Source organism: Mustelus asterias, chromosome 12 (genome assembly GCF_964213995.1).
Source record: "Mustelus asterias chromosome 12, sMusAst1.hap1.1, whole genome shotgun sequence".
Classification (NCBI taxonomy): Eukaryota; Metazoa; Chordata; class Chondrichthyes; order Carcharhiniformes; family Triakidae; genus Mustelus; species Mustelus asterias.
Window position 1 is genome coordinate 599,202 of NC_135812.1, and position 27,669 is coordinate 626,870.

At 46.4% G+C, this 27,669-nt stretch overlaps 3 protein-coding genes and 1 non-coding gene across 5 annotated transcripts in view; 2 read left to right on the plus strand and 2 right to left on the minus strand.

The window, feature by feature from the left end:
- Positions 1-16,828, plus strand: part of LOC144501160 (uncharacterized) — a 192,244-nt gene extending 175,416 nt beyond the window's left edge. For both annotated transcript variants that reach the window (XM_078224566.1, XM_078224567.1), the window contains exon 19: positions 15,578-16,828. In XM_078224566.1, the coding sequence (XP_078080692.1) occupies positions 15,578-15,772 (195 nt within the window). In that variant the 3' untranslated portion in view covers positions 15,773-16,828. The remainder of the gene's footprint in view (positions 1-15,577) is intronic.
- LOC144502098 (U2 spliceosomal RNA) lies at positions 16,722-16,917 on the plus strand. Its single transcript, XR_013499257.1, has one exon. It is a non-coding gene; the product is annotated as a U2 spliceosomal RNA (small nuclear RNA).
- Positions 16,918-22,797: 5,880 nt separating this feature from the next.
- LOC144501173 (ubiquitin) lies at positions 22,798-23,296 on the minus strand. Its single transcript, XM_078224588.1, has one exon. The coding sequence runs from the start codon at positions 23,158-23,160 to the stop codon at positions 22,927-22,929; it is 234 nt and encodes a 77-aa protein (XP_078080714.1). The 5' UTR covers positions 23,161-23,296; the 3' UTR covers positions 22,798-22,926.
- On the minus strand, positions 23,216-25,440 carry LOC144501852 (polyubiquitin-C). Its single transcript, XM_078225898.1, has 2 exons — positions 23,286-25,440; positions 23,216-23,241 (listed from the first exon to the last, which is right to left on the minus strand). Exons 1-2 carry the CDS (start codon positions 25,438-25,440, stop codon positions 23,216-23,218), a joined length of 2,181 nt encoding a protein of 726 aa, XP_078082024.1.
- Positions 25,441-27,669: the final 2,229 nt, after the last annotated feature.

The window sequence follows — 27,669 nt, forward strand, 5'->3', positions numbered from 1 at the left end:
GTCGGATCAAGGAAAACCCCAAGGCTTTTTACTCTTTTGTGAGGAATAAAAGAATGACCAGGGTGAGGTTAGGACCGGTCAAGGACAGTAGTGGGAACTTGTGTATGGAGTCAGTAGAGATAGGCGAGGTGATGAATGAATACTTTTCTTCAGTGTTCACCAAGGAGAGGGGCCATGTTTTTGAGGAAGAGAAGATGTTACAGGCTAATAGGCTGGAGGAAGTAGATGTTCGGAGGGAGGATGTACTGGCAGTTTTGAATAAACTGAATGTCGATAAGTCCCCTGGGCCTGATGAAATATATCCTAGGATTCTTTGGGAGGCAAGGGATGAGATTGCAGAGCCTTTGGCTTTGATCTTTGGGTCCTCACTGTCCACGGGGATGGTGCCAAAGGAGTGGAGAGTGGCAAATGTTGTTCTTCTGTTTAAGAAAGGGAATAGGAATGACCCTGGTAATTATAGGCCGGTTAGTCTTACTTCGGTGGTTGGTAAGTTGATGGAAAAGGTCCTTAGGGATGGGATTTACGAAAGATGCGGATTAATCCGAGATAGTCAGCACGGATTCGTGAAGGGCAAGTCGTGCCTCACAAATTTGATAGACTTTTTTGGGGAGGTAACTAAGTGTGTTGATGAAGGTAGGGCAGTTGATGTCATATACATGGATTTTAGTAAGGCGTTTGATAAGGTCCCCCATGGTCGGCTTATGATGAAAGTAAGGAGGTGTGGGATAGAGGGAAAGTTGGCCGATTGGATAGGTAACTGGCTATCTGATCGAAGACAGAGGGTGGTGGTGGATGGAAAATTTTAGGACTGGAAGCAGGTTGCTAGCGGAGTGCCACAGGGATCAGTGCTTGGTCCTCTGCTATTTGTGATTTTTATTAATGACTTAGAGGAGGGGGCTGAAGGGTGGATCAGTAAATTTGCTGATGACACCAAGATTGGTGGAGTAGTGGATGAGGTGGAGGGCTGTTGTAGACTGCAAAGAGACGTAGATAGGATGCAAAGCTGGGCTGAAAAATGGCAGATGGAGATTAAGCCTGATAAATGTGAGGTGATTCATTTTGGTAGGACAAATTTAAATGTTGATTACAGGGTCAAAGGTAGGGTTCTGAAGACTGGAGGAACAGAGAGATCTTGGGGTCCATATCCACAGATCTCTAAAGGTTGCCACTCAAGTGGATAGAGCTGTGAAGAAGACCTATAGTGTGTTAGCTTTTATTAACAGGGGGTTGGAGTTTAAGAGTCGTGGGGTTATGCTGCAACTGTACAGGACCTTGGTGAGACCACATTTGGAATATTGTGTGCAGTTCTGGTCACCTCACTATAAGAAGGATGTGGAAGCGCTGGAAAGAGTGCAGAGGAGATTTACCAGGATGCTGCCTGGTTTGGAGGGTAGGTCATATGAGGAAAGGTTGAGGGAGCTAGGGCTGTTCTCTCTGGAGCGGAGGAGGCTGAGGGGAGACTTTCTCGGGTGGATGGAGCTATTACAAGGGGGCATAACTATAGGGTTCGTGGTGGGAGATATAGGAAGGATATCAGAGGTAGGTTCTTTATGCAGAGAGTGGTTGGGGTGTGGAATGGACTGCCTGCAGTGATAGTGGAGTCAGACACTTTAGGAACATTTAAGCGGTTATTGGATAGGCACATGGAGCACACCAGGATGACAGGGAGTGGGATAGCTTGATCTTGGTTTCAGATAAAGCTCGGCACAACATCGTGGGCAGAAGGGCCTGTTCTGAGCTGTACTGTTCTATGTTCTATAATAAGAACAAGTTACATAAACTTGTTTTGTGTTCCTTTAAATTCAGATGGTGTGATTTAATTGAGCTATTTAAACATAAATGCATAAAATGCTTCCACAATAAAGGACAGACGGAAAGTAGACAGGTCAGACTCTTCTTTGCCTTATCAGTGCTGTTCTTACTCCCTCTCTATGAAAATGGCATTCAAGGGTATGCCCAGAGAGAATGTCATACCTGCTGTAGAGAAAATCTCATTGGAAGTCATGGAAATAAAACTATTCCAGTAGTTTCATACTGCCAGTGAGAAGAGGCTCGGTATGTCACCAGAAAGGTAAAGGCAGGCACAGTATGAAAGCAAATTACTGCGGATACTGAAATCTGAAACCAAATGAGAAAATGCTGGAAAATCTCAGCAGGTCTGGCAGCATCTGTACGGATAGAAAAGAGCTGACTTTTCGAGCCCAGGTGACCCTTTGTCCAACAAGCACAGTAATTAGTTAAGGTTAAACGGACTCTGATTATAATCTAAATGAATGGCCACTCAAGCTTCAGTACATGGATTACAGGAAGGGAATTTGGGAAATGAATTTTGAAAATCACCATTGAGGGATTTATCGATAATATTGGCATGGAAATTGTGCCCACCCCCATCCCCGTCCTTGTTCCTGTAGTGCTGATTTTTGGTCGGCAGATGGTGATGTTGCCAGTATAAACCTGTTTGAAATTGTTTTGCATGGTGTCTCACAGTTATCCACCTGCTGAAGACACATCAGTGGTTTTACACTTGTGATTAACTTTATTCCTTCCACTTATTTTAGGTTAAACCTGAAATATGTTCAACTTATTAGCACAAAATTTTAATATTGTTTACCATATATCTAGACGATCTTTTGATTATATTTATATTAGTACAGGTACATATATGTGTTCATATAATAATATAATTCAAAGAAATATCAACAAATGAGACCAATTGATCTATTGTTCCTCAACTTGTGCTGGCTTCATGTTGCTAATACCTACCTTACTTCTATGTCCTGCTCTTTCACTATACATTTTTTGGCAGGGCGGCACGGTGGCACAATCATAGAATCATTCAGCGCAGAAGATGACGGAAGCCAGAGGATGGTTGTAGAGGGTTGTTTTTCAAACTGGAGGTCTGTGACCAGCGGTGTGCCTTAGCGATCGGTGCTGGGCCCACTGTTATTTGTCATTCATATTAATGATTTGGATGAGAATATAGGAGGCATGGTTAGTAAGTTTTCAGATGACACCAAGATTGGTGGCATAGTGGACATTGAAGAAGGTTATCTCGGTTTGCAACGGGATCTTGATCAATTGGGCCAGTGGGCTGACGAATGGCAGATGGAGTTTAATTTAACAGACGCGAAGTGATGCATTTTGGTAGATTGAACCAGGGCAGGACTTACTCAGTTAATGGTAGGGCGTTGAGGAGAGTTACAGAACAAAGAGATCGAGGGGTACATGTTCATAGCTCCTTGAAAGTGGAGTCACAGGTGGACAGAGTGGTGACGAAGGCATTCGGCATGCTTGGTTTCATTCGTCAGAACATTGAATACAGGAGTTGGAATGTCTTGTTGAAGTTGTACAAGATATTGGTAAGGCCACACTTGGAATACTGTGTACAGTTCTGGTCACCGTATTATAGAAAGGATATTATTAATCTAGAAAGAGTGCAGAAAAACTTTACTCGGATGCCAGCGGGGCTTGATGTTTTGAGTTATCAGGAGAGGCTGGATAGACTGGGACCTTTTTCTCTGGAGCGTAGGAGGCTGAGGGGTGACCTAGAGGTCTATAAAATAATAAGGGGCATAGATCAGTTAGATCGTCAATATCTTTTCCCAAAGGTAGGGGAGTCTAAAACTAGAGGGCATAGGTTTAAGGTGAGAGGGGAGAGATACAAAAGGGTCCAGAGGGGCAATTGTTTCAGACTTTGGCAATGGGGCTATGACCAGAGGCAGGGTGGTACGCACAATGACGAGGGGAAGAGGGAAGGCTATGCAAGGACGGGCTATGCAAGGAGGGGTGTGCAGGAAGGTCTGTGGAAGGGGGCACTATGGAAGGGGGGGCTATGCAAAGGGGTTGCCAGGGGACTCAGCAGAAAGGTCCTGATGCCCCAATGCTGATGGCTCGTGTCGGATTGGGGGAGAACATACTGCCGATGATGAGGGGGAGGGGGGTTGATGTCACTGTGGCGGGCATAGTAGCAGGTCTCCCAGTTCAGAGATCAGGGTGCCCTGTGCAATGGCGCCCAAGCGCTCTGAAGCCGGTTTCCCTGGCAAGTTTAGGCTCTGCCCTCCCCTCCACCAGTGCAAATCTCCCTCCCGTCAGGAAAACTGACAGAGTGTGGGAAGATTGCTGTGCCAAAACTGCCCAAAAGGTGTGGAACATACAGGTTTTCAAACTTTGATGACACTTTTTTGGGGAAAATTGCCCCCAATGTTTCAGGTCTATGACCCTTTTTTATTAGACCCTTTGAATAATGATACTGGAAAGGGGTTCAGAGGCTTAGTAGATGTCAGGATATTAAATCAATTTGAAAATCAAACTGCAGTGTGCCCTACAGCATGAGCAGACATTTAAATCATAGAAACCCTACAGTACAGAAAGAGGCCATTCGGCCCATCGAGTCTGCACCGACCACAATCCCACCCAGGCCCTACCCCCATATCCCTACATATTTTACCCGCTAATCCTTCTAATCTACGCATCCCAGGACACTAAGGGGCAATTTTAGCATGGCCAATCAACCTAACCCGCACATCTTTGGACTGTGGGAGGAAACCGGAGCACCCGGAGGAAACCCACGCAGACACGAGGATAATGTGCAAACTCCACACAGACAGTGACCCGAGCCGGGATTCAAACCCAGTCCCTGGAGCTGTGAAGCAGCAGTGCTAACCACTGTGCTACCGTGCCGCCCCAACTGTGCTACGATGCCGCCCCCATTTTCTTCCTCTTTATCATCCTTTGCATTTTTAAATTCCCTGCCGCCCAAATTGTCAGGCTAACTACTCTTCACTTGCCTTGCAACTTGCCTTACGAGCCTGGTGGAGTTCTTCAAAAATGTGACTAAACACATTGACAAAGGGAAAGCGGTAGATAACAAAGAACAATACAGCACAGGAACAGGCCCTTCGGCCCTCCAAGCCCGCGCCGCTCCCCGGTCCAGGATTGAATCCTGAATCCAGGATCCCCGCCCAATTTTCCAGCCTATCTACATCCTAATATCCTATCCACCGAGCTGTCCCTCACAGCTACGATGCTTTGTTCATTACAACCTATTAACTCACCCCCACCCCCCCATTCCAGACCATGTGATCTCCAGGGAGAGGCGAAAACCCAGAGTGAAAAACCCCAGGGCCAATATGGGGAAAAGAAAATCTGGGAAATTCCTCTCCGACCCCCTGAGGCGATCGAAACGAGTCCAGGAGATCACAATGGCCCTGATCGGAAAATGCTTCCCAACCCTAGTCATTTCCACTTCCACGAACACCATATGAATTCCCTGCCCCCGAGACAAGTTCCCAACTGTCCGCAGTCTCGCTCTGTACTGGCACCAGCAAGATGATCATAGAATGAAGTCTTGAAACGAGAAACAAGGAACAATTAGCCCGCGCCGCTCCCTGGTCCAGACTAGACCACTCTTTTGTATCCCTCCATTCCCACTCCGTTCATATAGCTGTCTAGATAAGTCTTAAACGTTCCCAGTGTGTCCGCCTCCATGGTTTATGTGGTTTATATGGATTTTAGCAAGGCGTTCGATAAGGTCCCCCATGCAAGGCTTCTCGAAAAAGTGAGAGGGCATGGGATCCAAGGGGCTGCTGCCCTGTGGATCCAGAACTGGCTTGCCCAAAGGAGGCAGAGAGTGTGTATAGATGGGTCTTTTTCTAAATGGAGGTCGGTCACCAGTGGTGTGCCCCAGGGATCTGTTCTGGGAACCTTGCTGTTTGTCATTTTCATAAATGACCTGGATGAGGAAGTGGAGGGATGGGTTGGTAAGTTTGCCTGTGGATAGTCTGGAGGGATGTCAGAAGTTACAGAGGGACATAGATAGGATGCAAGACTGGGCAGAGAAGTGGCAGATGGACTTCAACCCAGATAAATGTGTAGTGGTCCATTTTGGCAGGTCAAATGGGATGAAGGAGTACAATGTAAAGGGAAAGACTCTTAGTACTGTAGAGGATCAGAAGGACCTTGGGGTCCGGGTCCATAGGACTCTAAAATTGGCCCCACAGGTGGAGGAGGTGGTTAAGAAGGCGTATGGTGTGCTGGCCTTTATCAATCGAGGGATTGAGTTTAGGAGTCCGGGGATAATGATGCAGCTATATAAGACCCTCGTCAGACCCCACTTGAAGTACTGTGCTCAGTTCTGGTCGCCTCATTACAGGAAGGATGTGGAAAAGATTGAAAGGGTGCAGAGGAGATTTACAAGGATGTTGCCTGGATTGAGTGGCATGCCTTATGAGGACAGGCTGAGGGAGCTCGGCCTTTTCTCCTTGGAGAGACATGGGATGAGAGGAGACCTAATAGAGGTATCTAAGATGTTGAGAGGCATAGATCGGGTGGACTCTCAGAGGCTTTTTCCCAGGGTGGAAATGGCTGCTACGAGAGGACACAGGTTTAAGGTGCTGGGGGGTAGGTACAGGGGAAATGTTAGGGGGAAGTTTTTCACACAGAGGGTGGTGGGCAAGTGGAATCGGCTGCCATCAGTGGTGTGGAGGCAAACTCAATAGGGTCTTTTAAGAGACTCCTGGATGAGTACATGGACTTAATAGGATGGAGGGTTATAGGTAGGCCTAGAAGGTAGGGATATGTTCAGCACAACTTGTGGGGCTGAAGGGCCTGTTTTGTGCTGTAGTTTTTCTATGTTTCTATAATCTGTTTCTCAAAGAACAAAGAAAATTACAGCACAGGAACAGGCCCTTCGGCTCTCCAAGCCTGCACTAACCATGCTTCCCATCTGAACTAAAACCCACTGCCTCCTCAAAGGAATGTATTCTCACTGAGAATAATGTTGCTTATCTACCAATCTACTTTCCCAGTCTATCTCAGCCAACCTGTTTCTCGTACCTCTGCAATTGAATTTGTTTAAATTAAAGACCCAAGTTTCAGACTTAACCATATAACTTTCAAATTTAATATGAAATTTTATATCATGATTACTATTTTCCCTGGATGAACCTTTACTGTAAGATTACTAATTCACTCCGCCTTATTACTTTAAACTAAATCTATACTAGCCTGTTCCCTCGTTGGTTCCTTGACATATTGTTCTAGGAAACTCTGTCAAATGCATTCTGTGAACTCATTCTCCAAGCTATTTTTGCCAATTCGATTTGCTTCGTCGATATGAAGGTCAAAGTACACCCCACGCACCTCCCGCTCCCCCATTACGTGTTCTACCAATTTCCTGATTTATATTCATTCAATATGAGGAAGTGGAGGGATGGGTTGGTAAGTTTGCCGACGACACGAAGGTTGGTGGTGTTGTGCATAGGTTGGAGGGATGTCAGAAGCTGCAGCGTGACATAGGATGCAAGACTGGGCGGAGAAGTGGCAGATGGACTTCAACCCAGATAAATGTGTAGTGGTCCATTTTGTCAGGCCAAATGGGATGAAGGAGTATACTATCAAGGGTAAGACTCTTAGCAGTGTAGAGGATCAGAAGGACCTTGGGGTGCGGGTCCATAGGGCTCTTAAATCGGCCTCGCAGGTAGAGGAGGTGGTTAAGAAGGTGTATGGTGTGCTGGCCTTCATCAATTGAGGGATTGAGTTTAGGAGTCGGGAGATAATGATACAGCTTTATAAGACCCTCGACACACCCCACTTGGAGTATTGTACTCAGTTCTGGTCGCCTCATTACAGGAGGGATGTGGAAATGATTGAAAGGGTGCAGAGAAGATTTACAAGGATGTTGTCTGGATTGGTTGGCATGCCTCATGAGGATAGGTTGAGGGAGCTCGGTCTTTTCTCCTTGGAGAAACGAAGGATGAGAGGTGACCTGATAGAGGTGTACACGATGTTGAGAGGTATAGATTGGGTGGATTCTCGGAGGCTTTTTCCCAGGGCTGAAATGGCTGCTACGAGAGGACACAGGTTTAAGGTCTGGGGAGTAGGTACAGAGAAGATGTCAGGGGTAAGTTTTTCACTCAGAGGGTGGTGGGTGAGTGGAATCGGATGCCATCAGTGGTGGTGGAGGCAAACTCGATACGGTCTTTTAAGAGACTTCTGGATGAGTACATGGGACTGAATAGGATGGAGGGTTATAGGTAAGCCTATATATAAGCCTTGGTAGGTAGGGACGTGACCGGCACAACTTGTGGGCCGAAGGGCCTGTTTGTGCTGTATTTTTTCTATGTTCAAATATTATTATGATAGTTGAAGGACTATTTACTACTTCCACCAATGTTTTCTGCCATTTACTGATCTATAATAACCTACCATTATATATTTAAGAGGTTGCATGATTGCTTCAAGAGCCATTCACAGGTAGACTAAGCTGCAGGTTGCATCTGTTGCAGTGTGTAGTGGCAGAGCGAGAGACTCACTAAACAGTTGAAAAAGAGTGGAAGCTCTCGAGTGTGGTTTTGAAATTCTGCACTCTATGAACGGTATGCTCTGTCTGAATAGCACGCAAGAAACAATACTTTTCATTGTATGCTAATACATGTGACAATAATAAATCAAATCAAATCAAAAAAGAGGAGAGTTTTCCCATCGGAGAAGGGTTAGATTTCAGGTGGTATCTGGTATATTTGAAAAGAGATGTTTTGCTGTACGGCTGGAATCATTTGAAAGAAATACATCAAATCGTCTCCAGGGTAAGGAGTACTAGCAACAATAGAATCATAGTATCTCTACAATACAGCAGGAGGCCATTCGGCCCATCGAGCCTGTACTGACCACAATCCCACCCAGGCCCTATTCCCGTAACCCCACACATTTACCCTGTTAATCCCCCTAACACGAAGGTCAATTTAGCATAGCCAATCAACCTAACTTGCATATCTTTGGACTGTGGGAGGAAACCGGAGCACCTGGAGGAAACCCACGCAGACACTGAGAGAAAGTGCAAACTCCACACCGACAGTGACCTGAGGCCAGAATTGAATCTGGGTCCCTGGCGCTGAGAGACAGCAGTGCTAACCACTGTGCCACTATGCCGCCCAAGAAGAAAATATTCTGAGCAGTCTCGGGTCTGCAATAGTGCCTGCAATAGAAATGGCGGGTCAATTAGGAGCCATGGAGCCTTTCGATGAAGGAAATGAATCATGGAGTTCCAATGCAGAGCGTTTTCAGTATTGTGTAAAAGCGAATAAAATTGCAAACGTGTTGCTCAGTATAATAGGAAGCAATGCCTTCAATTTGCTTCAGAGTTTAATCATCCAGCAAAGCCAGGGACCAAAACTTACAAACTTATAAAGATCCTTGAAGAGTATTACTCTCTAAAGCCATTGAACATTGCAGGACATAAAGAGCAGGAGTCGGCCATCTGGCCCCTCGAGCCTGCTCCACCATTCAATAAGATCATGGCGGATCTTTTCATGGACTCAACTCCACTTACCCGCCCGCTCATCATAACCCTTAATTCCTTTACTGTTCAAAAATCTATCTTTGCCTTAAAAACGTTCAGTGAGGTAGCCTCAATTGCTTCACTGAATTCCACTGATTCACAACCCTTTGGGTGAAGACGCTCCTCCTCAACTCAGTCCTAAAACTGCTCCCCCTTATTTTGAGGCTATGCCCCCTAGTTGTGGTTTCACCACCAGTGGCAACAACCTCCCTGCTTGTATCTTATCTATTCCATGCATAATTTTATATGTTTCTCTAATATCCCCCTTCATTCTTCTAAATTCCAATGAGTATAGTCCCAGTCTACTCAGTCTCTCTTCATAAGCCAACCCGCTCAACTCAAACTCAACTTAGTGAACCTCCTCTGCACCCTCTCTAGTGCCAGTATATCCTTTCTCAAGTAAGGAGACCAAAATTGTACACAGTACTCCAGCTGTGGCCTCACCAGCACCTATATGGCTGCAGCATAACCTCCCTGTTTTTAAATTCCTTCCCTCCAGCAATGAAGGACAAAATTCCATTTGCCTTCTTAATCACCTGCTGTACCTGCAAACTAACTTTTTGTGATTAATGCATAAGGACACCCAGGTCCTTCTGCACAGCAGTATGCTGCAATTTTTTACTATTTAAATAATAATCCATTTTGCTGTTATTCCTACCAAAATGGATGACCTCACATTTACCAACGTTGTACCTCATCTTCCAGACCCTTGCCCACTCACTTAGACTATCTATATCCCTTTGCAGACTTTCAGTGTCCACTGCAGACTTTCAGTGTCCACTGCACACTTTGCTCTACCACTCATCTCAGTGTCATCTGCGAACTTTGACACACTACACTTGGTCCCCAACTCCAAATCATCTATGTAAATTGTAAACAATTGCGGTCCCAACACTGATCCCTGAGGCACACCACTAGTCACTGATTGCCAACCAGAAAACACCCATTTATCCCCGCTCTTTGCTTTCTGTTAGTTAACCAATCCTCTATCCATGCTAATACATTACCCGTAACACCGTGCACCTTTATCTTATGCAGCAGTCTTTGGTGCGGTACCTAGACGAATGCCTTCTGGAAATCCAGATGCACCACATCCACTAGCCCCCCGTTGTCCACTGCACACATAATGTCATCAAAGAATTCCAGTAAATTAATCAAACGTGACCTGCCCTTCATGAACCCATGCTGCGTCTTACCAAAGGGACAATTTATATCCAGATATCTCTTTGTTTCTTCCTTGCTGATAGATTCAAGCAATTTTCCCTACTACAGAAGTTAAGCTAACTGGCCTATAGTTACCCGCCTTTTGTCTCCCTCCTTTTTTAAACAGCGGTGTCACATTGGCTGTTTTCCAATCTGCGGGAACCACCCCAGACTCCAGCGAATTTTGGTAAATTACCACTAGTGCATTTGCTATTTCCCCCGTCATCCCTTTTAGTACCCTGGGGATGCATTCAGTCAAGGTCAGGAGACTTGTCTACCCTTAGCCCCATTAGCTTGTCCAACACTACCTCTTTTGTGATAAAGATAGTTTCTAGGTCCTCACCTGCCATAGACTTCTTGTCATCAATTTCCGATATGTTTTTTGTATCTTCCACTGTGAAGACCGACACAAAATACCTGTTCAATGCCTCAGCCATTTTCTCATTTCCCATTATTAAATCCCCCTTGTCATCCTCTAAAGGGCCAATGTTACCTTAGCCACTCTTTTCTTTTTATTTATTTGTAGAAACGTTTGCTATCTTTTTATATTCTGAGCTAGTTTACTCTCATAACCTATCTTACTTTATAGCTTTTCTCATGGCTTTCTGTTGACCTTTAAAGATTTCCCAATCCTCTAGTTTCCCACTAATCTGTGCCAATCTGTGCATTTTCTTTCAATTTGATACCTTCCTTTATTTCCTTAGATATCCATGGCTGATTATCTCTTTTCCTGCAGTCCTTCCTTATCAGTAGTATATGTTTTTGCTGTGCACTATGAAAAATCGCTTTGAAAGTTCTCCACTGTTCCTCAATTGTCCCACCATAAAGTCTTTACTCCCAGTCTAGCCAACTCCTCCCTCATCCTATTGTAGTCTCCTTTGTTTAAGCACAAGACACTGGTATTGGATTTTACCTTCTCACCCTCCATCTATATTTTAAATTTAACCATACTGTGATCGCTTCTTCTGAGAGGATTCTGAACTGTGAGATCATTAATTATTCCTGTCTCATTACACAGGACTAGAGCTAGGATAGCTTGCTCCCTCGTAGGTTCCATTACATACTGTTCGAGGAAACTATCATGGATACGTTCCATGAACTCCTCCTCAAGGCTGCTTGGATCAACCTGGTTTGACCAATTGACATGTAGATTAAAATCCCCCATGATAATTGCTGTACCATTTTTACATGCATCCATTATTTCTTTGTTTATTTCTCGCCCCATCACGATGTTATTATTTGGTGGCCTTTAGACTACATCAGTGACTTTTTCTCCTTACTATTTCTAATTTCCAGCCAAATGGATTCAACCTTTTTTTCCATACAACCTATATCATCTCTCACTACCGCCTTGATGTCATCCTTAAATATCAAATTTGATTTGATTTGATTTATTATTATTGTCACACGTATTAACATACTATGAAAAGTATTGTTTCTTGCGCGCTATACAGACAAGACATATCGTTGATGGAGAAGGAAACAAGAGGGTGCAGAATGTAGTGTTACAGTCATCGCTAGGGTGTAGATAAAGATCAACTTAATGCAAGGTAAGTCCATTCAAAAGTCTGACAGCAGCAGGGAAGCTGTTCTTGAGTTGGTTGGTACATGACCTCAGACTTTTGTATCTTTATCCTGACGGAAGAAGGTGGAAGAGAGAATGTCCGGGGTGCGTGGGGTCCTTAATTATGCTGGCTGCTTTGCCGAAGCAGCGGGAAGTGTAGACAGAGTCAATGGATGGGTGGCTGGTTTGTGTGATGGATTGGACTACGTTCACGACATTTGTAGTTCCTTGCGGTCTTGGGCAGAGCAGGAGCCGTACAACGCTGTGATACAACCAGAAAGAATACATCCTATGGTGCATCTGTAAAGCTGGTGAGAGTCGTAGCTGACATGCCAAATTTCCTTAGTCTTCTGAGAAAGTAGAGGCATTGGTGGGCTTTCTTAACTATAGTGTCGGCATGGGAGGACTAGGACAGGTTGTTGGTGATCTAGATACCTAAAAACCTGAAGCTCTCGACCCTTTCTACTTCGTCCCCATTGATGTAGACAGGGGCATGTTCTCCTTTAAGCTTCCTGAAGTCGATGACAATCTCCTTCGTTTTGTTGACATTGAGGGAGAGAGTATTGTTGCCGCACCAGTTCGCCAGATTCTCTATCTCATTCCTGTACTCTGTCTCATCATTGTTTGAGATCCCACCCACTACGGTGGTATTGTCAGCAAACTTGAAAATCGAATTGGAAGGAATTTGGCCACACAGTCATAGGTATATAAGAAGTATAGTAGGGGGCACCGGTGTTGAGGATAATCGTGGAGGAGGTGTTGTTGCCTATCCTTACTGATAGAATATCACAGCTACACCACCTCCCTTACCTTCCTGTCTGTCCTTCCAAATAGTCTGATACCCCTAGATATTTACCTCCCAATCGTAACCACCCTGCAACCATGTCTCTGTAATGGCCACTAAATCATACTCATTTGCGATGATTTGTGTCATCAACTCATTTACCTTGTTTAGAATGCTATGAGCATTTAGGTAAAGTGCCCTTATGATAGTTTTTACACCTTTTTGAATTCTAACACCTTCATTGATAACATCTGAGTTCTCCTACCTTTTAACTTTCTTCATACTTTTCCATGTAGTTGAACCCTCCTCCCCACATGCTGACTTGTTGCTTTGCTTCCCATGAACCATTATGCTTCCTGTAGTTTTATCCTTCCGTTCACCTCCACTTGCTAGTTTAAATTCCTTGTTGTGGAGATGTCGGCGTTGGACTGGAGTGGACTCAGTAAGAAGTCTCGCAACACCAGGTTAAAGTCCCACAGGTTTATTTGGAATCACGAGCTTCAGAGCGCTGCTCCTTCCTCAGGTGAGTGGGCGTGAGTGCCACTCACCTGAGGAAGGAGCGGCACTCTGAAAGCTCGTGATTCCAAATAAACCTGTTGGACTTTAACCTGGTGTTGTGAGACTTTTACTGTAAAGTCCTTGTGACCACCCTATTTATCCTTTTCGCTAGAACACTGGTTCAAGATCGGTTCAGGTGAAGACCGTCCCAAAGGTACAGATGCTTCCTGTGCCCCATGAAATGGAACGCCTCTTTCCCGCACCATTCCTTTAGGCATGTGGTCACTTCCCTAATTTCCTCATCCCTATGCCAATTTGCACGTGGCTCGGGTAGTAATCCAGAGATTATAACCCTTGAGAACCTGTTCTTTAATTTCGTTCCTAGTGCCAGATAATCCCCAAACAGATCCTCTTTCCTCGTCTTGCCTATGTTGTTTGTCTCATAGAATCATAGAAACCCTACAGAAACCCTAATGTGGACCACAACTGGCTCCTCCCCTTCTCACTCTGATATCCTTTCAAGCCGGTCAGAGATGTCCCTCACCCCATGCGGCACTCTCGATCCTACTTACAAAGGATGCTATCAATCCCCCTAATTATAGAATTCCCTACAGCTACCACTTGTCATTTTGCTCCCCCTCTTGAATGGTCTCCTTTACCACGGTGCAGTGGTCGGCTAGCTCATCCTTCCTACAGGTCTTTTCCTCATCCACACAGGGATCAAGTACCTCGTACCTGTTGGACAAGGTCAAGAGCTGAGGCTCCTCAGTTCCTGAATTCAGGATCCCTCTACCAGCCTCACTTGCAGTCACACCCTGCTGTCCCTGACCGAACTTAATCTACTGGGTGTGACCGCCTCCTGAAACAATGTGTCTAGGTAACTCTTCCCCCTCCCGGATGTGCTGCAACCTCTGAAGCTCAGACTCCAGCTCATCAATTCTGAGTCGAATTTCTTTGAGCAGCCAGGGTAAGGGACATCTCTGACTGACTTGAAAGGATATTGGAGTGAGATGGGGAGGAGCCAGTTGTTGTGGTCCACATTGGGACAAACAACATAGGCAAGACTAGGAAAGAGGACCTGTTTGGGGATTATCAGGCACTAGGAACTAAATTAAAGTACAGGTCCTCAAGGGTTATAATCTCTGGATTACTACCCGAGCCACGTGCAAATTGGCATAGAGATGTGGTCCCTGCTGCTCACAGTGGGATCTGCCAGCTCGCATACCATACAGCTACAGCACATCAGCAGCCAATCAGGTCACAGCTTTCCTGTGATGTCATTTTTTTCAGGTTTTTTTCACTTAAAATACATACAATGCCGCTCTGCTCCGCCCTGCAGACTAGGCCGCGGATCCCCGAGATAAATTAGTTTTATGCTCACAGTGCCACTCTGCTTCCCCCTCTAACTGCTCCCTGGAATAATTTACCAAAATTAGGTGCAATGGCTATGCTAAAAATTCTCCCTCAGTGTATCCAAACTGGCGCCGGAGTGTAGCGACTGGGGGATTTTCACAGTAGGTTCATTGCAATGTTAATATAAGCCTACTTGTGACACTAATAAATGAATTAAACAAATAAATAAACTACAAAGGGTCAGGGTAGAGTGGAGAACATTTAGGACTAAGAGAGGGTGGTGGTTCCTCTGGAATTCTCTATCACAGAAGCAGTGAGGCCAGGTCACTGAGTGTATTCAAGAAAAAAATAGATTTCTAGACTCTAACGGCATTAATACAGGGAGATGGGGAGAGCGGGAGTATGGTGTTAAGATAGAGGATCAGACATTGAATAATGGAGCAGGCTCGGTGGGCCGAATTGTCTCATCCTATTTTCTCACTTTTCAAAAAAGGAGCATCTTCTCACCAAATTCACATTTTCCCACCGTTAACAATGCGCTCTGTTCATTCTGCAATCAATGGTTATGCTTTGTGTCTGTGCATTTTGTCTTTTTTCCAACAGGCATTTCATTTTGATTTACATAGAACATATTTTGCCACAGATTTAATCACTCATCAAATCTATTTGTATTTCATAGATTGCAATGCCCTATTTGCAAGGTTAGGTAAACATGGCAAATGTGTAAATACAAGATAGGGAGGACAGTGCTAATCACAAGGTTCAAGTAAATGTTGTATTGTAATGTTGACATCTCTCAGGAATTGATGGAATTTTTTCACTTTTCTCCTATGGACAGCTTCAGATATTTGGGCGTCATCTGGACAATAATGAACTTGACAGAATCCCTGATCAAAGAAGAACTCAAGTGCTCATAAAGCTAGCTAATGCAGTTCAAAGAAGAGTGGAGGCTCGATACAGGGCCCATCTCTCAAAAGAAAACGTGTTTTCAGATGCCAGCACTCTAAACATTCCAGGTTACAGTATTCCCTGAAATAGCACATTTCAGTTTCAGTTCAAAATAACCCCATTTGTTAATCAAAGGAATATGGAGGAAGGGTTGTGCAAATGCCCATTATCTAATTGAATGGTAGAATAGGCTTGAAGGGCTGAGTGATATCTCATCTTGCTCTAGAATGATACAGCAACAAAAATGGGGCGATCTTATGAAAAAATTCTAAATCCCGAATGAGCTTGAAAATGGGAGAATTTCAGATGTTTCTTCAGCGAGTCCAAATGTCGAATCTTATGTATGAAAAATTCCTAAAATTGTTTCTCGTCAGTAGGGAGCAGAGGCTTGGCTGAAATTGCTAGGACCCCAACTGTTCACATTAAATATGATTTGGAATAGGGAACTAAATGTATTATCTCCAAATTTGCAGATGATACTAAGTTGGGAGGGTGAGCTGTGAGGAGGATGCAGAGATGCTTCAGCATGATTTGGACAGGCTGTGTGTGGGCATATGCATGGTAGATGCAGTATAATGTGGATAAATGTGAGGTTATACACTTTTTGATAGCAATAATAGGCGGATTCCTGGGATGGCATCTCTGCCATATGACGAGAAACTAAGTCGGTTAGGATTATATTCACTGGAGTTTAGAGGAGAGGGGAATTCATAGAAACTTATAAAATTCTAACAGGGTCTGACAGGGTAGATTCAGAAAGAATGTTCCCAATGGTGGGGAGTCCAGAACTAGGGGTCATAGTTTGAGGATAAGAGTTAAACCTTTTAGAACTGAGGTGAGGAGGAATTTCCTCACCCAGACGGTGGTAGATGTGTGGAATTCACTGTCACAGAATGTAATTTAGGCCAAAACGTTGTGTGATTTCAAGAAGAAATTAGATGTAGCTCTTGGGGCTAAAGTGATCAAGGGATATAGGAGGAAGGAGGGGATCAGGATATTGAATTTGATGATCAGCCATGATCAACATGAGTGGCATCGCTTCCCGGCCTTTTGGCTAAGATCAAGTGTAGTATTGACATGCATGCTGTGCTTGGTTGAAGTCATTAGGTTACATTTTAGCTTCATTTGAAGGAATTTTTAAAAGCGGCATCTCGGCCTTTTGGCTAAGATGCAAATGAGATCAAGCCTTGGAGGAGGAACTATGCCTACTCCAATCAGCTTGGATCATGTAGATCAAGCCCAAGACAGGAGGTGAGAGCCCTGTCTTGTCAGCTTGGATTGGGAATGTCTCAACTTGAGATGCTGAATTGGACTTGATTTGATTGAATTGGAATAAAAACAAAAGAAAATGAATGGCGGAGCAGACTAGGGGATTTTCATAGTAACTTTATTACTGTGTGAATGTAAGCCTACTTGTGACTAATAAATAAACTTTACTTGAAGGGCTGAAAGGCCTGCTCCTAGTTTATATGTTTCTAGAATCAGCAGAGGGCGCATTTGCACATATGCACTGTGCAGCTTTCAGGCAGGCCTAAACCCACCACCCCCACGACCACGGGGCTTCACAGCTATTCACAACTACCTCTCCACCCCTGGCTGGACAGATTGCCCCCGTTCCTCCCCCCCACCAGCCACACCGATCGCCACTGTTCCTCCCCAACCACCGAATACCATGGAAGGTGGCAGCTGTCCATCACTCCCCATGATTAGCCCCCCCCCCCAGTAGATACCACCCCCTCAGGCCCTGTCCCTTGTCACTGCCCAGTGCCTGGTGGGCAGTGCCAGGGTGGCACTGCCCATGGGCACCACCCCCTTACCCAACCTCCTGGGGGGGGGAGCCTCAGTGGCCTTCAGCTCTACCGACAAGGCCATCACATCTGGTCCTCCTCACTGGAGGGAACCTCCTCTGGTGAGGCCACGCAGGCAACTGAGCTTAGACAATTCCATCCTGGGCTCGCTAATTATTTAAATTCATATTAAAATAAATTGAAATATAATTTATTCAGCCTGGCACTGGATATTCACTGCTGGTAAGATTGCGAAAGGCGAGAAATCGGGCGCAAACCTGATTTCTCAACTCTCGCGATCTTACCAGCTCACCCAGCCCATCGGCCAGCAGAGCACAATGGTAAAATGGACTCCATGGTGTTTTTTGGGCCGAGATTATGGTATGTCATTTGGTAGATGGTGTTTGCATGCTCAAGTTCATGGCTCTCTGAAAGTGGCCACACAAATTGATAGGGTGGTAAAGAAAATGTATGGCATGCTTGCCTTTATTGGTTGGAGCATTGAGTACAAGAATCAGGATGTTATGTTGCAGCTTTATAAAACTGGGTACGGCCACACTTAAGTATTTGCATTCAATTCTGGTCACATTACAGGATGTGGAAGCTTTTAAAAGGGTGCAGAAGAGGTTTACCAGGATGCTGCCTGGATTAGAAGGTATGAGCTATAATGAGAGTCCGGACAAACTAGGCTTGTTTTCTCTGGGGTGGCAGACGCTGAGGGGAAACCTGATAGAAGTCTATAAAATTATGAGGCGCATGGGTAGAGTTGCCAGCCAGAATCTTTTTCCCCCAGAGTTGAAATATCTAGCACTAAGAAACATGGACTTAAGGTGAATGGGGAAATTCAAAATGTAAGGGACAAATGTTTACAGGAAGTGGTAAGTGTCTGGAACATTGCCAAGAGTGGTGGAAGCAAATATGAATATGCAAGGAATAGAGGGATATGGACAAAGGGCAGGCAGAATGGATTAGTTTAATTTGGCACGTTTGGCACATCATGGACCAAAGGGCCTGTTCCTGTGCTCATAGGAAGAGGATTTAGTATAGGAATAGGGATATTTTACTGCAATTGTAGTGTTGTTAGAAACATCATATCCCTACCTTCTAAGCCTACCTATAACCCTCCATCCTATTAAGTCCCATGTACTCATCCAGGAGTCTCTTAAAAGACCCTATTGAGTTTGCCTCCACCACCACTGACGCCAATGCAAGCACAAAGGAGATAGAGTTATGATCGCTATCCCCAAGATGCTCTCCCACTGAGAGATCTGACACCTGTCCAGGTTCATTGGTCAGTATCAGATCAAGTACAGCCTCTCGTTGTCCACATGCTGTGTTAGGAAACCCTCCTGAACACACCTAACAAACTCCCCCCCCCCATCCAATCCCCTTACCCCAGGGATATTCCAATCTATGTTTGGGAAATTAAAGTCTCCCATCACAACAACTCTCCTATTACTGCATCTCTCCAGGATCTGTTTCCCTATCTGCTCCTCCACCTCCCTGTTACTATTGGGCGGCCTATAGAAAACTCCCAGCAAAGTGATCGACCCCTTCCCACTCCAAACTTCCACCCACAGAGACTCTGTGGACAATCCCTCCACAGCATACACCTTCTCTACAGCTGTGACACTATCCCTGATCAGCAGTGCCACTCCACCCCCTCTCTTGCCTCCCTCCCTGAAACATCTGAATCCCGGCACCTGGAGTATCCAGTCCTGTCCCGGAGACATCCAAGTCTCCGTAATGGCCGCCACATCACACTTCCAGGCATCGATCCACGCTCTGAGCTCATCCCCTTTATTCACTATACTGGCATTAAAGTAAACACATCTCAATCCTTTGGTCTGAGCTCTCCCCTTCTCTATTCCCCCGTCCATCCTCCCTCTTGCACTGTCTATAACCTTTCTCTGTTCGCGAGCTAACTTCCTCGCTCCCAGTCACCTTGTCTCGATCCCCTCTCCCCAGTAGCCTTAGCCAACCTTCCTGCCAGGACATTGGTCCCCCTGGGATTCAAGTGCCACCCATCTATTGTGTACAGGTCACACCTGCCCCTAAAGAGGTCCCAATGGTCCAGGAACCTGAATCCCTGCCCCCTGCACCAGTCCCTCAGCCACACATTCATCCTCCACCTCACTCCATTCCTGCGCTCACCTTCCTGTGGCACAGGCAATCCTGAGATTACTACCTTTGCTTTCCTCCTTCTCAGCTGTCTCCCTAATTCCCTATACTCTTTTCATGACCCCCTTCCCCCCCACATCAGCGGTACCAATATGTACCGCTACCTCTGGCTTCTCTCCCTCCCACCTTAAGATTTCTGGGACTCGACCAGCGACATAGAACCATAGATAGATAGAACCATAGACATCCTGGATCCCGGCCCCAGGGATCCCTCCCACCCAGGTTGTTGAGGGCACACCTTAAGCCTTGTGCACAGCATGTGTCCTTATCTGAGGAACAATGTCCTTGCTATAGAGGGAGTGCAGCGAAGGTTTAACCACACTGATTGCTAGGATGGCAAGTCCATTATGAGAGACTAAGCTGGTTAGGATTGTATTCAATTGAGTTTATAAGAGAGGGGATCTCAGAACTCTTAACAGGATTAGACAGGGAAAGAATGTTCCCAAAGGTGGGGGGAATCTGGAACTAGTGGTTGTTTCAGGCGAAGGGATATCCCTTTTAGGACTGAGATGAGAAATTTCTTTACCCAGAATGGCGAATCTGTGGAATTCATTATCTCAAAGTGGAGGCCAAAATGTTGAGATAAAGAAATTAGTAATTGTTCTCTGGCTAAAGGGATGTGTTTGGGAGGGGGTGGGGGTGGGGGGGGGAAAGAGAGAAAAAAATCAGGATATTGAATTTGAATCAGCCATAATCGAAATGAATGGCAGAGTAGGTTTGAAGACTAAATGGCCTACTCCTGCTTCTATTTTCTACATAACCATTCATCTGCTTGCATGAGAAAGCAATTCAAAGTCCAGTTGCCCAAAATTTCAATAGGAGACATAGCTACAAGATTAAGGGCCAGGCATTTAAAATCTTACTAATTGTTCTGGTGAGACAAGTCACACCTCTAACCTATTATCCCTCTCTCCATGCAGTTTGTACCTGTAAAAACTTACATTCTAATCTGTAATTGTCTGCCTATATATGCCATGTTTGTGAAGCTACCTCTACTCAACTGATGGAGCAGTTAAACCACACCAGATGGTGAAATCTTAATTAAATAAACCGTCTTGCTGATTGCCATGAAACCACTGGGGAAGTGGTGGCATAATGCTATGCCACTGATTTTGATTAGTAAGTTTGCACACTGGGCCAGTGGGCTGACAAATGGCAGATGGAGTTTAATTTAGACAATGTGAGGTGATGCATTTTGGTAGATTGAACCAGGGCAGGACTTACTCAGTTAATGGTAAGGCATTGGGGAGAGTTACAGAACAAAGATCTAGGGGTACATGTTCATAGCTCCTTGAAAGTGAAGTCACAGGTGGACAGAGTGAAGGCAGCATTCGGCATGCTTGGTTTTTTTCGGTCAGAACATTGAATACAGGAGTTGGAATGTCTTGAAGTTGTACAAGACATTGGTAAGGCCACACTTGGAATACTGTGTACAGTTCTGGTCACCCTATTATAGAAAGGATATTAAACTAGTAAGAGTACAGAAAAGATTTACTAGGATGCTACTGGGACTTGATGGATTGAGTTAGGAGAGACTGGATAGATTGGGACTTTCTCTGGAGCGTAGCAGGCTGAGGGGTGATCTTATAGAAGTCTATAAAATAATGAGGGGCACAGATCAGCTAGATAGTCAATATATTTTCCCAAAGGTAGGGGAGTCTAAAACTAGAGGGCATAGGTTTAAGGTGAGGGGGGGAGGGAAGAGATACAGAAGTGTCCAGAGAGGCAATTTTTTCAGAGGGTGGTGGAACAAGCTGCCAGAGGTAGTAGAGGTGGGTACAATTTTGTCTTAAAAAGCATTTAGTTACATGGGTAAAGAGGGATATGGGGCAAATGCAGGCAATTGGGATTAGCTTAGAAGTTTTCAAAAAAAAGGGCAGCATAGACAAGTTGGGCAGAAGGGCCTGTTTCCATGCTATAAACCTCTATGACAAAGATTGGTGGAATAGCAGATAGCAACAAGAACCGTCAGAGGATACAGAGCAGTTGGGAGATTTAGGCAGAGAGATGGCAGATGGCATTTAATCCAGAAAAATGAGGTAATGCATTTTGGAAAGTTTAATAGATGGGAAATATAATGTAAATGGCAGAACCCTTGTGTATTGATAGGCAGAGGGATCTGGGTATGCAGGTACACAGGTCATTGGAAGTTGCAACACAGATGAAGGTAGTCAAGAAAGCATACAGTAGGCTTGCCTTCATCAACTGGGGTGTGGAGTTTAAAAACTGGCAAGTCATGTTGCAGCTTTATAGAACCTTTGTTAGACTGCACTTGGAACAGTGTTCAATTCTGTTTGCCACACTACCAGACAGAAGTGCAGGCTTTGGAGAGGGTACAGAAAATTTACCAGGATGTTGCCTGGTATGGATGGCATTAGCTACGAGGTTGGAGAAACTTGGGTTTGTTCTCAGAAACAAGGAGTGGAGGAGGGTGGGCGTGACCTGATAGAAGGTTACACGATTGAGTGGCATGGACAGAGTGGATAGTCAGAAGCTTTTTCCCCAGGGTTCAAGAGTCAATTACTAGGGGGCATTGGTTTAAGGTGCAAGGTATTTTTATTACAGGGTGGTGGGTACCTGGAGCTCTGCTGGGGGTGGCAGTGGAAGCAGATAGTGACTTCTAAAGGCATCTTGACAAATACATGAATAGGATGGGAATAGAGGGATATGGTCCCCAGAAGAGTAGGAGATTGTAGTTTTCAGTCAGGCAGCAGTCAGTCCAGGATTGGACTGGATGAGAAATGCTCTGGGGACCCAATGTAGTGGGTGGGATTTCAATTCAATAATTATGACTACAAAAACACTTGGGTTCTTCACTAATATCCTTTGGGAAGGAAATCTGCCACCCTCATGGTCTGGCCAAATGTGACTGAGGGCAACTTTGGAATTCCCTACTCAGTCGAAGGGCAGTTAGGAATGAGCAAATGTTGGCCTTGCCAGCAAGGTCCAAAATGATTGAAATCCTCAAAACTGGAAGGAAATGTACAACCCCAACATTGATGGGCCTGCAGATCCATAGCAATGTGGTCAACTCAAACTAATGACACCCAAATCCCATGGAAGAACAGAAAATGCGTCCAACCATTAACCACCAGGATAACCATGATATTAATGCTAAGGAGAAACAGGCCAAGACAATCAATCATTGCCAAAACTTTTATTATCTACAATGCTTCATGAATTAAGTTCAGCTTACTCATTACAAAAGATGCATACAGTGAATTTTAAAATTACACTGCAAAGACAAAGTGCAAACCAATGCTCAAAACTTTCACTGTCCACCACGGAGCCGCAAGACCAAGTGCAAAGTGGATTCCTTCTGGATATTATAGTCGGACAGAGTGCGGCCATCTTCCAGCTGCTTCCCAGCGAAGATCAGACGCTGCTGGTCAGGAGGGATACCCTCTTTGTCCTGAATCTTGGCTTTGACATTCTCAATTGTGTCACTTGGCTCAACTTCAAGGGTGATGGTCTTACCAGTCAGGGTCTTCACAAAGATCTGCATCCCACCACGCAGCCGCAAGACCAAGTGCAAAGTGGATTCCTTCTGGATATTGTAGTCAGAGAGGGTGCGACCTTCTTCCAGCTGTTTTCCAGCGAAGATCAGACGCTGCTGGTCAGGAGGGATACCCTCTTTGTCTTGAATCTTGGCCTTGACATTCTCAATTGTGTCACTTGGCTCAACTTCAAGGGTGATGGTCTTACCAGTCAGGGTCTTCACAAAGATCTGCATCCCACCACGCAGCCGCAAGACCAAGTGCAAGGTTGATTCCTTCTGGATATTATAGTCAGACAGAGTGCGACCTTCTTCCAGCTGTTTTCCAGCAAAGATCAGGCGCTGCTGGTCAGGAGGGATACCTTCCTTGTCCTGAATCTTGGCTTTGACATTCTCAATTGTGTCACTTGGTTCAACTTCAAGGGTGATGGTCTTACCAGTCAGGGTCTTCACAAAGATCTGCATTCCACCACGGAGCCGCAAAACCAAGTGCAAAGTAGATTCCTTCTGGATATTATAGTCAGACAGAGTGCGGCCATCTTCCAGCTGCTTCCCAGCAAAGATCAGACGCTGCTGGTCAGGGGGGATACCCTCTTTGTCCTGAATCTTGGCTTTGACATTCTCAATTGTGTCACTTGGCTCAACTTCAAGGGTGATGGTCTTACCAGTCAGGGTCTTCACAAAGATCTGCATCCCACCACGCAGCCGCAAGACCAAGTGCAAAGTGGATTCCTTCTGGATATTGTAGTCAGAGAGGGTGCGGCCATCTTCCAGCTGCTTCCCAGCGAAGATCAGACGCTGCTGGTCAGGAGGGATACCCTCTTTGTCCTGAATCTTGGCTTTGACATTCTCAATTGTGTCACTTGGCTCAACTTCAAGGGTGATAGTCTTACCAGTCAGGGTCTTCACAAAGATCTGCATTCCACCACGCAGCCGCAAGACCAAGTGCAAAGTGGATTCCTTCTGGATATTGTAGTCAGAGAGGGTGCGACCTTCTTCCAGCTGTTTTCCAGCGAAGATCAGGCGCTGCTGGTCAGGAGGGATACCTTCCTTGTCCTGAATCTTGGCTTTGACATTCTCAATTGTGTCACTTGGCTCAACTTCAAGGGTGATGGTCTTACCAGTCAGGGTCTTCACAAAGATCTGCATTCCACCACGGAGCCGCAAAACCAAGTGCAAAGTAGATTCCTTCTGGATATTATAGTCAGACAGAGTGCGGCCATCTTCCAGCTGCTTCCCAGCAAAGATCAGACGCTGCTGGTCAGGGGGGATACCCTCTTTGTCCTGAATCTTGGCCTTGACATTCTCAATTGTGTCACTTGGCTCAACTTCAAGGGTGATGGTCTTACCAGTCAGGGTCTTCACAAAGATCTGCATCCCACCACGCAGCCGCAAGACCAAGTGCAAAGTGGATTCCTTCTGGATATTGTAGTCAGAGAGGGTGCGGCCATCTTCCAGCTGCTTCCCAGCGAAGATCAGACGCTGCTGGTCAGGAGGGATACCCTCTTTGTCCTGAATCTTGGCTTTGACATTCTCAATTGTGTCACTTGGCTCAACTTCAAGGGTGATGGTCTTACCAGTCAGGGTCTTCACAAAGATCTGCATTCCACCACGCAGCCGCAAGACCAAGTGCAAAGTGGATTCCTTCTGGATATTGTAGTCAGAGAGGGTGCGACCTTCTTCCAGCTGTTTTCCAGCGAAGATCAGGCGCTGCTGGTCAGGAGGGATACCTTCCTTGTCCTGAATCTTGGCTTTGACATTCTCAATTGTATCACTGGGCTCAACTTCAAGGGTGATGGTCTTACCAGTCAGGGTCTTCACAAAGATCTGCATTCCACCACGCAGCCGCAAGACCAAGTGCAAGGTTGATTCCTTCTGGATATTATAGTCGGACAGAGTGCGGCCATCTTCCAGCTGCTTCCCAGCGAAGATCAGGCGCTGCTGGTCAGGGGGGATACCTTCCTTGTCCTGAATCTTGGCTTTGACATTCTCAATTGTGTCACTTGGCTCAACTTCAAGGGTGATGGTCTTACCAGTCAGGGTCTTCACAAAGATCTGCATTCCACCACGCAGCCGCAAGACCAAGTGCAAGGTTGATTCCTTCTGGATATTATAGTCGGACAGAGTGCGGCCATCTTCCAGCTGCTTCCCAGCAAAGATCAGGCGCTGCTGGTCAGGAGGGATACCCTCTTTGTCTTGAATCTTGGCTTTGACATTCTCAATTGTGTCACTTGGCTCAACCTCAAGGGTGATGGTCTTACCAGTCAGGGTCTTCACAAAGATCTGCATTTTGAACTGAAAGAAACAGTTGTAAAAATTAACCTCTCTCCGCGGAAAAGGAAGTTGATTCAAACCGGAAGCCGCTATTGAAGCTGCGCCATCAGCTCAGCCGCGACCGGAAGCCGGGCAGCCATTACCAGCCTGAGGGAATTCGGCGGCGCCCAGACCGGCACCCCAACTATTCCCCAGGCCGCCGTTCCCTAACGTCAGCGAGTAGCCGCTACAATTGGCAATGCCGCCCTGCCTGGTCTCCGGGCCGTAGTGCCGGGGCTTCCCTCTCTCCCCCAGCCCCCCCTATCTTCCCCCGCCACAGTGCCCGGCCTCTCTGTCGCACCCGGCGCAGTGCCCAGCACCCCCTCTCTATCCCCGCCGGGCCGCAATGCCCAGCCCCCAAACTCCTCTCTGACACCCGGGGGGCCGCAGTGCCCGGCCCAACCCAAAGCCCACACGAACCTTCACACAAACTTTCCTCTTCCACTCGGGCGAGATCTGAGCGCAGCCGCTCCTAGCGGCTTTTTATAACCCACGGAATAGGGCAGCTTGCTCCTTCCGCACTAAAAATAGTGCTAGCTTGTTATCGCATAGAGGGAGGATTTTCGTTTTACCTCACCTTAGCAGCGTTGTGCTAGATGTAAACAGAGATTTCTGATTATATAAAAAACTGAACTTTCAAATTTTCTGCGAAAAATATTCAGCACTAACCTCACAGGCGGAGTGATTCGCAAATGTTCAGTGCAGTGAGATGGCCTTACTTAAGGCCCGCCTCCTAGCGCTCTGATTGGCTGTCTTCCTGTTGATCTGATTCTGATTGGTTGCTGCTTGTCGTACGGCACAATGGCTATCAATCAAACGCCCGCTTTCAACTAATCAGCTTTCGCCGCGTTTCCCTGCGTCATCACTGCACTGCGTGATCAGCTCGTGAGCCGGCGGGAGCTGTGGCGCTGAGTCAGCGAGGGGGGGGGAGGGGCGCGGGGGGAAATATGGAGGCGGGGGATGAGGGGGGAATATGGAGGGGGGGATGAGGGGGGAATATGGAGGGGGGGATGAGGGGGGAATATGGAGGGGGGGATGAGGGGGGAATATGGAGGGGGGGATGAGGGGGGAATATGGAGGGGGGGAATATGGAGGGGGGGATGAGGGGGGAATATGGAGGGGGGGATGAGGGGGGAATATGGAGGGGGGGATGAGGGGGGAATATGGAGGGGGGGATGAGGGGGGAATATGGAGGGGGGGATGAGGGGGGAATATGGAGGGGGGGATGAGGGGGGAATATGGAGGGGGGGATGAGGGGGGAATATGGAGGGGGGGATGAGGGGGGAATATGGAGGGGGGGATGAGGGGGGAATATGGAGGGGGGGATGAGGGGGGAATATGGAGGGGGGGATGAGGGGGGAATATGGAGGGGGGGATGAGGGGGGAATATGGAGGGGGGGATGAGGGGGGAATATGGAGGGGGGGATGAGGGGGGAATATGGAGGGGGGGATGAGGGGGGAATATGGAGGGGGGGATGAGGGGGGAATATGGAGGGGGGGATGAGGGGGGAATATGGAGGGGGGGATGAGGGGGGAATATGGAGGGGGGATGAGGGGGAATATGGAGGGGGGTGAGGAGGGGGGAATATGGAGGGGGGGATGAGGGGGGAATATGGAGGGGGGAATATGGAGGGGGGGATGAGGGGGGAATATGGAGGGGGGATGAGGGGGGAATATGGAGGGGGGGATGAGGGGGGAATATGGAGGGGGGGATGAGGGGGAATATGGAGGGGGGGATGAGGGGGGAATATGGAGGGGGGGATGAGGGGGGAATATGGAGGGGGGGATGAGGGGGGAATATGGAGGGGGGGATGAGGGGGGAATATGGAGGGGGGATGAGGGGGGAATATGGAGGGGGGATGGAGGGGGGAATATGGAGGGGGGGATGAGGGGGGAATATGGAGGGGGGGATGAGGGGGGAATATGGAGGGGGGATGAGGTGGGGGAATATGGAGGGGGAAGGAAGGGGGGAATGGAGGGGGTCATTTTCCACATGTCTTTTTCATCTTTTCCACATTCTTTTTTCATCTTTTTCCACATTCTTTTTCATCTTTTTCCACATTTTTTTTTCATCGTTTTTCCACATTCTTTTTTCATCTTTTTTCCACATTCTTTTTTCATCTTTTTTCCACATTCTTTTTTTCATCGTTTTTCCACATTCTTTTTTTCATCTTTTTTCCACATTCTTTTTTCATCTTTTTTCCA